A 15,328-nucleotide genomic window follows, 5' to 3' on the forward strand; every position below is an offset into this window, starting at 1 on the left:
GCAGTGCTTCGCAGAATCTACCACCGGATCGGAAACGCGACCCACTGAGAAGATCCGGCGAGAAACTCAGTGGGCTGTGTCTGAGGGTTGATTGGAATTACGTGTTCTCAAAAGCTTTTTTTATGGGTTCCGTACGCAAATAGCGCAAACCGAAATCTCGGATTTACTCATTAAATAACTTTAATACGATTATTGTAAACCCGCTTAACATACTATCTTATAATTTCAAAATATATGGTTATAGACTATTTTGAGTTTATAAATATAAAGTATTCAACTAAAAATATATTTAAATACATTTTTTTTATGGGTTCCGTACGAAAATAGCGCAAACAGAAATCTCGGATTTATTCATTAATTAACTTTAATACGATTATTGTAAACTCGCATATTATATTATCTTATAATTTCAAAATATATGGTTAAAGACTATTTCGAGTTTTTAAATATAGCGTATTCAATTAAAAATATATTTAAAAAGAACATTCTTTTTGCAGACCAATAACGTATTTCAATTACTGTTGTTATGGGCCCTGTGGCGCAACGGATAACGCGTCTGACTACGGATCAGAAGATTCCAGGTTCGAATCCTGGCAGGGTCGCTTAAATTCTTTTTGCCCTTTGTTTTATTCACATTTACTTAACTTTTGTAATTAGGTGTATTGTGTACAGCAATGACGGCATTCTGTTAATATTTATTGAACAAACATTCGTCCTCGTTTACCAGTTGTTTACGAAACTATTAATTTCGACTTTAGTACTTTTGACTTACGGCTTATATTAGGTTGATCTGATTCACTTACATTTGCCACCACCATATCGCTCTAGCTGCTTTAAAAATATAGTCTCTTTTTGTGTGTGTAGTTTATAAGCCAGCGCCAACACAGCTGATCAAATATTGTAGTTGCGATAATTGGCCGTGATGCAATCGCGTGATCATTCGCATCCGTGTTGATTGATGAAAAATAACCAAGAACAATTGTTGAACGATAAACGAACAAATATTTTCAAGTCTTGTTTTATTCCTCAGAAATAATTGTATTATTTAAATAAAATCTTCCACTTTATCATACATGAAACAAATGTATGTTATGGAGAATACGTTGTAGAGTAGTTTTGGTTGTGGAGTTATCACGTGCCATTGGCGTGCTCGTGACTTGATCAAGATAAACTTTATTTTTTAGGAGACAAATGCTATGTATCTAGGTTATTGATACATAGCATAGTGTACAGCGCGCTGCATGACGCCGTGGACAGGGGAAAGTGGAAAAAGATCCTAAGATTGAAGCTTATGGGTGATGGTGGTCACGACCCTCAGACATGAGGAACACGACTCGAGGAGGAGGAGGTTATTGATGAAAGTCATTATTATTATTGTTTTAAATTTTTTAGTTAGTCAAAGCTTATTAGACCATATAATATTAGTTAGGCATATCTCATTCTGAGCGAAGCATATTTTGGACTCAATAATCAAAGTCATAATTTTTTCTTTAGGCCATTCAAATATTTAAGATCATGGTTGGATATGTATGTAATTAACGACGGATTGTGGTATAATCGAATGCAAATACCATTAAAATGAGGAATTCGGAAATAAATATGCAAAGTATTTTTAGACATGTTTATTTTCTGTTTTATCGGTACCTATTAAAAAATCAGTGCAAAATATAATTGACAAAAAAAACTAATTAGTAACAAGGATTATTAAACTTAGTGAAATTACAGTACGTCAGTTTCATGTAATTTGTGACAAAAATCGTGTGTGAAACTAGTTGCTTGAGGAGTTTGTACATGTGCACCACTAATTACCCCACAATATAACAATACATATTCCGAACATTATTAACGCATCAACTAAAATTATAACAGTCTATTTAAATTATAATACACCACAAGTATACAGTAGGTTTAATTAAAGCATTTCCACCTTAGACTCAAATAAACCACAATAGTTTCCGAATCATCTTTTTTTTTTGCTAAATCTTCGTATTCGTCTTCACTTACAATATTTACATATACTAGTGGTGCTAACGCAAATCATAATTTAACAAAAATAATTCCGCGTTCAGCACTTACATACAAATAATATATCGTATTTACTAATAGCAACAAATTGCCACGCAAAATCACACTCAAATTATATCTTTTTAAATAATAAAATTAATATACGTAAACCAACTTAAAATCGGTTCACATCTTTGATATTAATGGAAGATCCGTTTTTAACTAAAAACCTAAGTTTAATTGATCAGAAAAGTTCTGTTTTTTTTTTTTACATTGTGTTGTTCTAAAATATATTTAAGAATAGAATCATTATGTTTTTACAAAATCACTATTTCTTTATTTACAATAATAATATGATAATTTACATAGATAGACTACGAACTACCTAGTAAAGCTTTTACACAAATCATAACAAAACAACCCGTGTCGAAATCAGCGACTGACGGTCATTGCATTGCGATGCTCAAGTCTTCACTGTGTAATGCCACAAAATGATAATTATTTATAGAGAAGTACATATATTGATCGTAACGAGATCGTACATAGGATATCATCGAAAGATGATCTTCACTGGAACTGAAGTTCGGAGGCTTCTGTTCTCCCAAGCGTCTGGAGCCTCCCATGGCAACGCTGGCCGCTTCGAGGTATATTTATTAATATTAACCATAAATAAGTCTTAACCTAGGTTGCATTTAACACGACGGCCTGTCAGGTTGGTTTTGTTTTTCTGGTGCCTGTAACAAATGAAAAATAATATTAAGACAGTTGGAAACAGGAGTTAAGTTTTTTTTTTTACGTAAATAAAAATCTTAAGACATACGAATTTTAAGACTCCTCATGAATGTAGAGCTACCATTTTTTGGAAAGATTCGTACAAAAATATTTGACGGATTTTGTGATTGAATTGCAACTGATATTTAGGAATAGCTGGTTTAGTATTAGGTAGGCAATTTTCATTTATTGCTTCTGGTTAATCCGCCCTTGTTTTTCATATTAAGTGATTGCGTCAAATAGTACCGATTGTACACATACATGCACATCCCGCCCGCGTCCGGCCATCTGTCATCACATATGCGCCGTGTTTCGACATTGTTTTAATTTATTACTGACCAAACAATAGGACTTTTTGGCCTCCCCGATTGAGATCGTATTTTAGGGTCTGGCATGTCAATAACGACATAGGAAAGGTGAACGATTTCGTTGTCTGGTTATAACGATTGGCAGTGGCAATTTTGATGTTAGTTTCAGAGTGGCAAAGTGTTGGATTACCGCTTCCCGTCCGCGTACATCCGCATCGCAGCTGAGCGGCCGCACGTGGCTACACCCTATTTACGGATACATACCAAAGGGAGAGCACACATGTCCCAAACGTATCGGGACTTCGCGAGAGCCCGCACGTGAAATCCCATTATGTGATGAGCATTATTTGTAGAATAATGAATAGGTATGTTCAGTGTTCGTCGCATTTATTTAGCTATCCGGCCACCGGCGCCGTCACGTGTGTTCACACGCAGCTGCGAGCGACCGTTAGCAGCACAATGCCCTCGATCGATCCATCGCAATGGAATCTGAACGGCCGGCGAAATCGTTGCACGTGTGCAGAGCTTCGCCGAGACATTGGAGTTGTGTGGTGGAGTTGCATTGTCCGCTATCAGTGTTCGCTCTGCGGTTTATTACTTCGGGGAAACATGAAGGTACTCGTAAACTTTCACAGACGCGATTTATGTGCGAGGCGCGAGTCGAGGAGACAAAGATATTCCGAGGAGCGGGAAAGCGTGGGCGCGGACACCTGGCTGCTCGTTAGTGTCGCTCGGCGGACGGACGCGATGCGTAGGCGTAAGTACGCCTGCACTGATTGCTAATATCAGATATACCAAATCCGATTCACCATATGTTGTGAAATATATTTCATTCCGTTTTTAAACGTAAAGATTCGGTCTGTAATTGAAATTGACGGATCTTGTGTCAGTTTTTGTAAGGGCTTCTAAATTGATATCTAAGAGATGCGGGTCAGCAATTGGATCGTTAAGTAATATTGACATACCAATAGACAGACAATAAGTAAAAATATACGAATGCGACAGCGAATGACAATACTTTCATCGATACTGATTAATGTAAATTACATTGCACGGATCGCGGTCATGGTAGGGGTTGAAGGCCCTTTGTTTGTAATAAAACAGGGGCGTCATGGCTTACAAGCATATCACTCATTAAGCATCATACTTAATAGCTTATTACGGTAAGATTAGAAAGTCAAACGTTGCTGCAGAAAATATAGATGGATTTTATCATTATTCATCAAGTTCGATATTACAAAATTTGAGAGAGAATAATGAGAAAAGTAAGTAATGACCGACAGTACGGATTGGACAATGCCCGAGGCGGTACAGCTGCGGCAATAATTACGTACGCGATAGGAGCTGTGGTGTATGGTCGTGACCGGCGCCCGATGCCCCGACAGATACCTTCGTGAAATGCCGCCTCACGACGCGCACGATGGAGATTTGAATTCCGACACGATCGCCTCCGAGCCTCGTTTTTTCCTAGTCACAACCGGTCGGCCGAATCTCGCTCGTGAGATAGAAAACGATGATCGAGAAATCCACGTCCGATGTCCTTGCGTGAACGAATACTCAACATTTGTTATTCAGGAATGCGGCCCGATTAGTCGACATTCCAATGTAGTAAGCGGTAAGGTAAATTCGTAAATATCGATGGGTTTCACGATAAATTTAAGAGTTGTTTGTTGTTTCTATTATGTTATTGGTTAACAAAGAACATGGGTAACGCTTTTGCACACATAGTTGAGAGCATTAGACGTTACATTCTTGAGTTTTTGGGCACTAACCGTAGCTTTTTTCAAAGTATAGTTCTGACGTCAAATTTTGTGATATGGCGTTTTAGTCATTGAACATAACATGAAATAAAGTAGAACATAATTTTATATTAAGGAGGAAGAAGGAAAATGTACGTGTCGCAATAGCACGGTACTTTTTTTACTGTAAATTTAACGCAGCAGCTTGCGTCACCTAAATCACGTTGGTTTTAAACATTTTCCTCGGTTCCAACACACTGGCAGTGATGAAAATTTACGTGGCGCGACCAAGTATTAACGAGCGCGCATTGCTCTACAACTTCAAATAAATCCCGAGGGATGCACCTGCTGTACGCATCTAGAGCGATCTTCCACAAAACAGTAAAGAAAGCGCTTTTCCTAAACAATCATCGGGTTTTTTTCTGAGGTTATTTCAGCTTCACTCTAACGCGTGTAGGTGAGCTCACGGGGCTCAAACCGGAGTATTGCTAACACTGACCCTAGTAAGAGCAGTGCTGAATCTACCACCGGATCGGAAACGCGATTCACTGAGAAGATCCGACGAGAAACTCAGTGGGCTGTGTCGTTGGGTTAATTCGCACGGTGACCGGTGCTTGTGGTGCCTAAAAGCACCGTTAATGGATCAAAATCATCGGTGATGACGTTCAATGCGCTTGGAGAGTTTTGCGTTGTTCTTCACGTTGCGAAACGACAATCGCACACAGGTGTCAGTCGGAATGCTAAACGAGTCAATATAAATATGTGTTGAATATTCAAATAGTGTGTCAGTACATGGTCGTTTACGCGGCGCCGGCGCAGGTGTCCGCGCTTCAAGGCTGAAATTCAAAACAGCAGTCACGCATGCGTGAGCAGCGACTAACACTGACACTAGTTGTTAGAGCTATTCCGACTATGATTTGCCTCTCCGCTCGAACGATCATAGTCATACAGAAACCACGAAACGTTCATCGTCAAACTTATCAAGTGCAGTAATTGCACAGTTTAATGGACATGTATTGGTGAAATAGACACAAACAAAACAATTATAGTTCCATGGATGCATACTTTTAGTATTTATATTGGCTTTAACCAATTTCCATAATTTTCTACGTCACGAGAAATGTTGTTGTCCGTTGTAATTTACATTCAATCCTCATTAGAATTCTACTGAAATGTATGCTGTTTAATATTGAAATTAGATTATAATACATAATCGTTTGAGTCTGTGGCTTGTGTCGTTGTGAAACTCATCTCTACTTTTACTTCCCGCGCTTGCGAAACGCGCAGGTGTGCGCAAAACACAGACACGGCCGATTTCATTTATTTTTTTATGCAATACTGTCTCTCACGGCTTGCTGGCTGTGGTTGTGCTAGAGATTGTGATTTACAATGATTGAAACTGTTACAGTCTCAATTCTCATTATTATTATTAATGTTATATCGGGTACATTTTGAGGATTGGAGAATTAATATTTGTCGGTAGCTCTACATTTTAAATATTAAAACTAATTGTAACGATACATTAAACTTGTTCATTTTCAATGAAGTTTGAAATAGAATTTTTGTAGAGTGAATAATTGTTGAATGATATATCTTATAAAGAACTCACCGTTTGATTTCTGTGTTCGTGTGTGGAGGGTGATTTGCGGAGGATGGTGTTGGGCGTAGGGCGAGGGCCTAGCGGTCTCCTCTGAGGGCGGGGCTGCGGCGACGCTGCGCAAGGTGGCGACGCTAAGGCGCCTTCAGCGTCAAATTGTCCAACAGCTGGGTGATTCTCCAACGCTGATTGAAGGTCGCAGATATAGTCTATAACATGCTGAATCACTTCTAATTTGGAGATCTTTCTATTCTTGGGCATGAAGGGTACGAGATCCTGGAGCTTCGAGAGGTACATTTGTATCTCAGCGTTTTCGCCATCCCGGTGTCGCTGCACTCGACCGCTCGCGATCGCGGGGACCGAGGCGCCGGTCGCGCACACTGCTGTTATCGCTTTCATCTTGAGTCACTGAACACGAACACTGGGTAAAAATGTAGAGTCGCAACGCGATACGTGTTAATCGCACGAGTACTGAGCGAGGAATGAGGAGATGCTCGTTCCGTTGTAGTATTTATGTAGGTTGGTGGGGCGCGGGGCGGGGCCGCTTGCTCCAATGGGCGCGCGGGGCGGGGGCGCCGAAGCCTGATTTTTCCCATGGCGGCAGATTACGGGCGCCGCGTCTGCCTGCGCTGGGCGGCCCTGACTAAGGCCGTTGCGCTCCTGACATGCACTTTGTCCCATCCACCTTATTGTTTATTAGTGAATACAATATTTTTATGATTTTTACAGTAAAATTACATTGTATTATTTATGTCATAAAAGCACACTTCTCTTGTGGTTACATTATAGGAGTAATGTAGGAAAATACAGTAACAATTGTCAATCATAATAAATGACAAAGCATTTTAATAACTACGTTGACATAGAGCTAGTTTATTGAGCATACTATGTATGTACATGATAATAATATATACATGTATAGTTTTACAATATTTGAAATCATGATAAACATTATTTTTTTGTAGCAAAGTCATAGAAGTAACAGGAGAGTACAAAAGATACACAACAATTAGGTCGATATTTGAAATAGTCGGAATTCCAAAATGAAAGTTTTTTCAAAATATCAGTCTACGGAAGGGTGTTAGCGGGGGTGGTCGCAGGTGAGCCGGTGGTGAGCGGAGAGCGGTCTTCGAACAATGGAAGTACGTGAAGGCATCCACTTGTCGCGCTCACACGGAGCCTGCGTCAAAAGCCTTATTGTTTGACTCCGGTAAGTTTTTCGGTGATTTGTGTGAAATTAGCGACCTCTCTGTTGCCATAAAAACGAGCAATTATTCATCCATTTCAATTAAACGTTATGTAACTAAAATGAAATAAAAAACGACAACGACAAAGCCCTGTTTTATTTATGTTCTAATCATTTACAATATACATATAATAACTTTTTTACAGACTGGTAAATATGGGAGACATCTCACCAAAGTTGTTGTGAACTATAAACATATTAATCTATCTATGGTATACCCGAATCAAATTCTCATGCAAAATGGTATTCTTTAAATCGTATTAGTCATCTAAATTTTTAGTCAGTTCCAAATCGGTGACCACACGGAGGCTCGTATCGTAATAATAAAACGGTGAGTATAAAAAGTCGGGGCCAGCAAAAAGTCCCGAGTCACCTTGGAGGCGGGAGTAAAGAACTCAGGTAGTGAATTGCTTCATTTTGACTTATGCGACTTGAGATTAAGAAGTGTTTACACCATGATACTGCTTATTTATAGGTGTATCACGATCAGAGTTGAATATAATATTTTCACTGGTTTAAATGTAATACATATCCTAAATAATTCAATTTATAGTATGTATTTTTTTATACAAAAAATGGTATTACTGATCAGATTGGATTTGTGGTAGATAACGGCTTGGCTCTGTCCTTGCCGTTTCTGACGTGCATGAGTGACGTAACCACTCACCGCCAGGGAGGCCTTATGCCCATTTGGAGCACAAAGCACTATAATAAAATATGCTACTTATTTCTGCCGCAAAGAACTCATGCGCTCAGGTTTAAAGGGTGGGACAGCTATACAATAGAATTGAAACTCCGACTCCGATAATTTAAGTAATGAAAGTGAAATACAAAATTCTGAATCGATTTTTACGTTTCGTCTGTATGACGCAGCTTTATAAAAAGCGTGTTATTTTTTCTGTGAGCACGTCCTTAATGCTGGATAATGTGTTCTGATAAATTGGTCCAAATAACGTAATTTAATGGTAACAGACGGTGATGTGATTCGATGTGTGGTTTTGAGAGTCATTATTCGATTATAATTTCTGTTATGCTAGAAAATATATACGGAATATTTTGTTGTTAATTAAAATACATTTTTTGGTTGATTTGTCTATACATATTTTTAAACAATGCTATTCGCATTCGTGAATGAAAGTCGTTGTGAGTTTTCGTTCATTTCATCGCTAGTTAGAGTTAAAACAAGTTTCTAATAGCGTGAATGAAAATATTTCCAGAAAAGAATTAAGATTATTGTTAGATATTTTAAGATTGTAGTCTGTAGTAGAAGAAAAAAGGAATGAAATTTACCAATTTTAAAATTAAAGAATGCAGATTTTTTTGCCTTAACTAAGCCGTCATAAATTATTGGTTGTAAGTTTAAAGCGAATATCGTACGTTATCACGCGAAAGAAATATATATTCGTTTTTATTTTATTTTTATTTCGAAATTGATTTAATTTCACTGATATCTCTTTTAGGGTTAGGTATATTTGAATGTTTGTTTATGCACGTATATTATATCTACAAAATAAGTCGAAAAATACATACTTTCCGAGTTGTAGATGAATAATGACTTAACCTCTAAGTACCGCACATTTACCTTACAAAAGAATGGTTCATCAGTAATAACTCAATTTTAGGTGTCAAAACGTGTCTTCGCGTCTACCTGAGATATTAAAGATCATTGGGCGTTTTTTACCCGCTTTTTTTAAAGTCGCGAACATAAACCAAAACACTTTTAAATCATAGTGCTTCCAATCATATTTAATATTATGTGGTTATTTTAATTCATAACAATGGGAAAATGGAAATAAAAGTAAAATGAAATTCATATTTTAAGTTGACTATTTGTCCTAATTACTAAATATGACCGCTCAGTAAGTTAAAATATCACTCCGTGGTATTTTCGTAAAGTCAACCTGAGTAAAGTCAGAGACTATTAATGGTCGCTTTAAAAAAGACTTCAAAATATTCCGCCATGTTTATTTTAATGTAGCGCTTACAAATATGATGACTGATTTTAAAATAACTGCAGCACTTATCAATGCCACTTATCAGCCATATAGAGATAACGCTCATGCCGCAGAGTTTATAAATATAATAAATGAGAATATAAATAGAGAAAATGAATTGGCTGATTACGTGATTCGAAACAACTTAAACAGGCAAAGAGTTGCATTCACGCCGATAGAGGCAAACAATCCCGAATTAAGAGATTTTCCACAATTAACTTACGACGAGCTATTTTTATTTACCTTGGGAATTATACCATTTGAAATTGGCCAAATCTTATTGCCATGAACACATGCGGCCAAACGGAGTGTATATAATGGAATTATACCATCGCAGAGAGTTGGTAGAAAATAAAATATTAATACGAGGCAGAATACAGTCTCGTCACATAAGAGCAAAACGCTATTATACATATATACTAATAAATCCGGCATTGCAAGGAAGACAAAGCCTCGAAGGGTATTACTGTTCCTGTATACACGGCCGCCGCACTGTAGGGAGTTGCGCGCACATCGCCAGTGTGGTATACTTTTTATCTTGGGCTATATATCAAGAAGAATTTCACGCACCTGCGGCGTTTTTAGACGAAACTCTTGTAGATTTGGATGCGGCAGAATAAAAGTAAAGAGAAAAACATGTTTTTTTTATTCCTTTTTTCCTCTTGAATTATTGCACAAAAAAGTAAAAAAAAATATATTTTTTTAATGTCCAGTTTCTCCTTATTCCCACGGCTCACAGATATGGGACCTATACCATTGTAAACTAGATTCAATTGCCTATCCACCAGACCTAATTTCATTTTTGTTCGCTGTAGGTAAGTGTCCCATACAAAGGTGCCCGATGTCCTTTACAATCAACAGCCAACCTATTGTCCACTCACGTCCATCTTTGTTGTCCAGTCTGGGTTTGCATCAAAAGCACCTGCAGTGCAATTGACAGGATATTGTTTTAAATAGACAGGTAGGTACATATTATGGACAGTACGAATGAAAAGAGGTTTTATTTTTATTTGGTTCAGTAGAAAAATGTACATTTTTTTAAATGAATTTGAAGACTGCCGAGTTTACAGTCCACATTATGGTTAGTGGTCATCAATATTGATTAATATTAGCAATTTCAATGAGATAGCTCAATTGCCTAAAACTCTTCAAAGTCTCGTATGAAGATAGGCATATAAAATACACCTAGGAAACACCGTCAACTCCGTTCATTCCAAATCCAAGTATAGTAGCAAACATTTTTTATGTGGATGAACGTACCAGGTATATTATGTAATAGGAGTAGTTTCTAAGTTCAGTCTAGTGGTGAGTGTTGCGATGGTAAAACGGAAATGCCGGAATCATTACAGATCATTGTTCAAAGTACTTTATGCAAGCTTGTTGACAATGCTAAAAGGAAAATAAATACTCACTAAGAAGACTCCACGAATGTTTTTTTCCGCGCAGACTTGCATCGTTCAGTCTCATTCCCCACAGACACAGCCCACTGAGTTTCTCGCCGGATCTTCTCAGTGGGTCGCATTTCCGATCCGGTGGTAGATTCTGCGAAGCACGGCTCTTGCTAGGGTTCGTGTTAGCAACGTCGTCAGGTTTGAGCCCCGAGAGCTCACCTACTAGTTAAGGTTTCGCTAACATAGCCTCTCAAGGCTAGGTAGGATAAAAAAAAGTCTAATTCGACATAGACCTCTTGTACCGATGCGTGTGATTCCATCCACGTAGTGATGTGCCTATCTATGAGTTCTTCTGACTAATTTCGCGCTCACGTTGTGATGTCTACGGGCTCCGGCGATCATTTAACATAATTGGGCTGTGACCGCGTTCAATCATCAGTGCAAAAAAATAATTAGAAAATAATAATAAAGGAACCCTAAAAATCGTACGAGCTATATTGAAAATTGACAATCGGCGAAGTGTTTTTACAAGTCACGGAACAAAAACTTTGGTGCTGACTCTTTGTTCGTGCAGGTGTAATGAAATCTTTTATCTTTGTAATGTTGAAGTGTGAAATTAGTTTGAAATTTATTGCTGTGTTTCCTGCACTTACAAACTGTTAAAGTTTTAAATTTAGTCAAATACAAACACTTTTGTCCTTTAGAAAGAAATTGATAGTTTTACAGTTTTATTTGTCTGGTTTTTTAATTTATTTCCGTGAAGGAAGGACCCACGAGCTTACGTCTCTCATACGATTGAAGTCTCACCTGTATTGATATCACGCCTGGGTTTTAGAATACATCGCGATAGAAGTCGTGGTGTAAAGGACAAGACCCCTGGTGCATTTGTATCGAGTGATGCGATTGTGTTAGGTAGGTACCACCGGCCTACCTATTTCTGTCGTGAAGCACTAATGCGTTTCAGTTGGAAGGGTGGAGCAGCTGTGGTATTATAAAACTGAGACTTAGAACTCATGTCTCAAGGTGGGTGGTGGCATTTACGTTGTTAATGTCTATGGGCTCCGCTAACCACTTAGCACCAGGTGGGGCGTGAGCTCCACCACCCACATGTCCACAAATATTTACCCTAAAAACTGAACTACCACACAACTCCACGTAGATAAAAGTACCTATTGAACCACGGACACATATTTATTTACATTTCAGATCGCTAAATAAATTGCCCAGTGAATAATCTGTTATCGTATAAATTATAAACCTTTATGCTGTTTTCCTTGATATTGCATTTTTGTGCTAGTGCCGATTAAAACTCATCGCCTACAGATTACGATTTTTGCGTTTCGTAAAGTACAAGATGATGCCGATTTCTATCTCTACTTTGTCAGGCATGTCCACTTTTTATATTAGTTTTTTGTTATCTATTTCAGGTTCCCATTTGTTAATTGCTGTTCGATATAGTTTTGAACTCCTAATGCTTGGTGATTAGACAAAGGGCGTAGGCAGCGTTCACCCCTACGCGTGCCGTGGGAGTGCCGGACGCGTGCCGCTCCCATCGCGTGATACACCCTGATTGTTCCAGTTGTTCCCGTATTAGTTGTCTCAGAACATAAATGTAGCTCTATAGTTCAAAAAAACTAAAGAATTGAATTCTTAATTTAACGGATTATGCATTGTTCAGGGTTTTAAGGTCTATATAGCATCAGATCTGGTAGATTATTTCTATTATTTTTTTGGTTATAATGTTATTATCGTTGTGTTTTATAATAACAGATGTGATTACCTTTTATTATTCTTTTCTTTTCGTTTACTAGAGACGAATTCAGTTACTAATTTCAAAATTAAAATTAAAATTATATAGATACCGGTAGGGCATATGGCAAGCCTATACAGATGACCTAATTTTGATATTATTATAATAATGATTGCTAAATCTGAAATGAAAAAAACAACTCATGTACAAATGATATTTAAACTTCAATTTGATATGCTTAGGGTATTGATTAAGGCAGCGTTTACGTAGCGATTATCTGTAGGCTTCACCTAGCCGATCTTATATGGAAATTTGAGTTATTATATTTATCAGTTAGTGGAAACGTAATAACGCCTGCGGTCACAAACGGCTCTTGCAATATTATCAGCCAGCCCTTATTGCTGAGCGTGTACTTATTGACCGAGTAAACAGTTCGATTCTGTTTGATGTGTTCCCTCCGGTCCCACGGGAGGGCGCGAGAAATCCCATAATTCGTGACGTGCAGGTGCAAGCTCATTACGCGCTTTTCCGGCACGTGCCGACGCGTGCACCATTCGTATATTAAGTTTACTTTTCAGATCGAATGATCTGCACGCACTTAAGCAGTATATTGATTAACGCCAGGTTATTATTATAACGTATATATATATATCAGATCATCCATTAGAACATTGTGATAATATCTAGACAACGTTTCATAAGTAATAAATATAGTCTGTTTAATAAACTAATGAAATAATTAAAATAATTAGATTCATACTCAATTACTAATTCACAAATAGTCTTATATTTATCTACTAGTGTTATATAGTATTACACAGTTTTTTTTTTGTGAACAACGAAAGTAGCATGTTATATAAGACAAAAAATTGTACACATAATTTGTACGGCGTTAATATAATATTAAAAAGGTCGATACAAACGTCTATGTATATCAGAATATGATCAGTTCCGATGGGAAGCGAAGGTTTCTCGTGTGAAGGCTCAACTCGTGGGAAGCGGCGGGTCACAAGTCGACACAATTACAATACACGCCCGACGAAGCTGAGCACGCGTGTCCTGTGAAGTGTTTGTTTTTTTGAGAGGTGAATACATAACTTAGATTTTTGTTACAGGCAGGTTGTAATTAACTTATTCGGGATAAAAATAGCAATTTTATTAGGTTGAAAGAAAGTATTTACCTACGTAGTTGGAATGAATTAAATAAATTAAAGTTATACAAACATTTGAGTGTACATAATAATTTTATTTTCATCGGAACTCAATGAAAATTTCACTGAATGTTGTTCAAGATACTAAAATTTCAGTGCACAATAGCTTTATTTGTCTTTACCATTTGTCATATATTGGCCAAACATTTTACTGAAGAAGCCTTTAAAAAGCAGTTTAGTATTAATAATCAAGTCTGTGACCAATCTAGGATTTGGAATGCTGATATGACTACACTGTCTACTTTAATAATAAATTCAACAAATATCGTGTTTAACCTGTTTTGAACGTACAAAGTGTGCGTTGTCTGAAGGCATGTAATTTGTAAATTTCATGTATTTATCATACCTGTGCTTAATGTTCAACCGTGTATATCGTGGGAGTGTTCCCCAAACTGAATCACGGTTTAATATAGTTTGGAACAAGCGACGACCGTGAGACTGAGGTGTTCTTGTGTGAACTCGCGACCCGTGGGATCTTTAGTCTGAGTTCCTGCGGAGAGGTCATGGGAAAATGACCTAATAATCGTTTCGGACTTGTTTTTAACTGCTTGGAATTTCTTCGAGCTATAAATGCATTAGTAATGAGGCTTGTCTTTTAAAAATAAACTACCTATCGCTATCTAAATTTTATTTCGTGTTCACGAATTTATTAATGTTGTTTTTGCAAAAAAATATGTACGTCAACTTTGCGTTTTCTAGTTAAATGGACAATATCACGATGCACTTGGTATTTGTGTATCAGTTATCCCATCAGCCTTTTTTTTCTTATCTATGCTGCTAGCCTTGAGAGGCTATTTCAGCTTCACCTTGACGTGTAGGTGGGCTCACAGGGCTCAAGCCGGGACCGGGAGTGTTGCTAAACTCAATGGGCTCAGCGTTCCAACTAGTTTGTGCGACTACGTTGCCGCAAAACTAGGTAGCAGGATGGTATCTATCGGTGTGGATCTGACTGGAAGGGTCATCACTCGTATCGACGACCGCTGGACTGGCGTCTCAAGGCGTACGGTATGCGGAATATGATCAGCTCGCTGCTTCCTACTTCCGTTGCCTCCGTTGGATATCGGCTGTTGAAAAAAGGAGATTTAGATTGGTTCAACTACAACATAGCCAGTCTATCGCCTCCAACGCGTGAGCGGAAGTCCGGATATTTTCTTTTACCAAAAAAAAACCTACAATAGGGCCTATATTCTATTTTTTTATTTGAGTCCACGGACCTCCACTTACACTGTTCAATTTAATTCTACATGCGTTTACAATTTAATATAACCATAATATTCAGTATCAAGATTAATATGTTATTGTTATATGGGGGGATTT

At 37.7% G+C, this 15,328-nt stretch overlaps 1 protein-coding gene, 1 long non-coding RNA gene and 1 other non-coding gene across 3 annotated transcripts; 2 read left to right on the forward strand and 1 right to left on the reverse strand.

The window, feature by feature from the left end:
• The first annotated feature begins 529 nt into the window (after positions 1–529).
• TRNAR-ACG (transfer RNA arginine (anticodon ACG)) lies at positions 530–602 on the forward strand. The gene has a single exon. It is a non-coding gene; the product is annotated as a tRNA-Arg (tRNA).
• A 1,005-nt stretch (positions 603–1,607) lies between these two features.
• On the reverse strand, positions 1,608–6,887 carry LOC693081 (extramacrochaetae protein; the record flags this gene model as incomplete). Its single annotated transcript, NM_001046834.1, is given in 2 exon segments — positions 1,608–2,738; positions 6,432–6,887. Coding segments are annotated over 2 exon segments (429 nt in total). The 3' UTR covers positions 1,608–2,696.
• Positions 6,888–7,014: 127 nt separating this feature from the next.
• Positions 7,015–7,753, forward strand: LOC110386380 (uncharacterized). Its single transcript, XR_002431570.3, has 2 exons — positions 7,015–7,308; positions 7,385–7,753. It is a non-coding gene; the product is annotated as an uncharacterized LOC110386380 (long non-coding RNA).
• Positions 7,754–15,328: the final 7,575 nt, after the last annotated feature.

This window comes from Bombyx mori, chromosome 11, assembly GCF_030269925.1.
Source record: "Bombyx mori chromosome 11, ASM3026992v2".
NCBI classification, from domain to species: domain Eukaryota; kingdom Metazoa; phylum Arthropoda; class Insecta; order Lepidoptera; family Bombycidae; genus Bombyx; species Bombyx mori.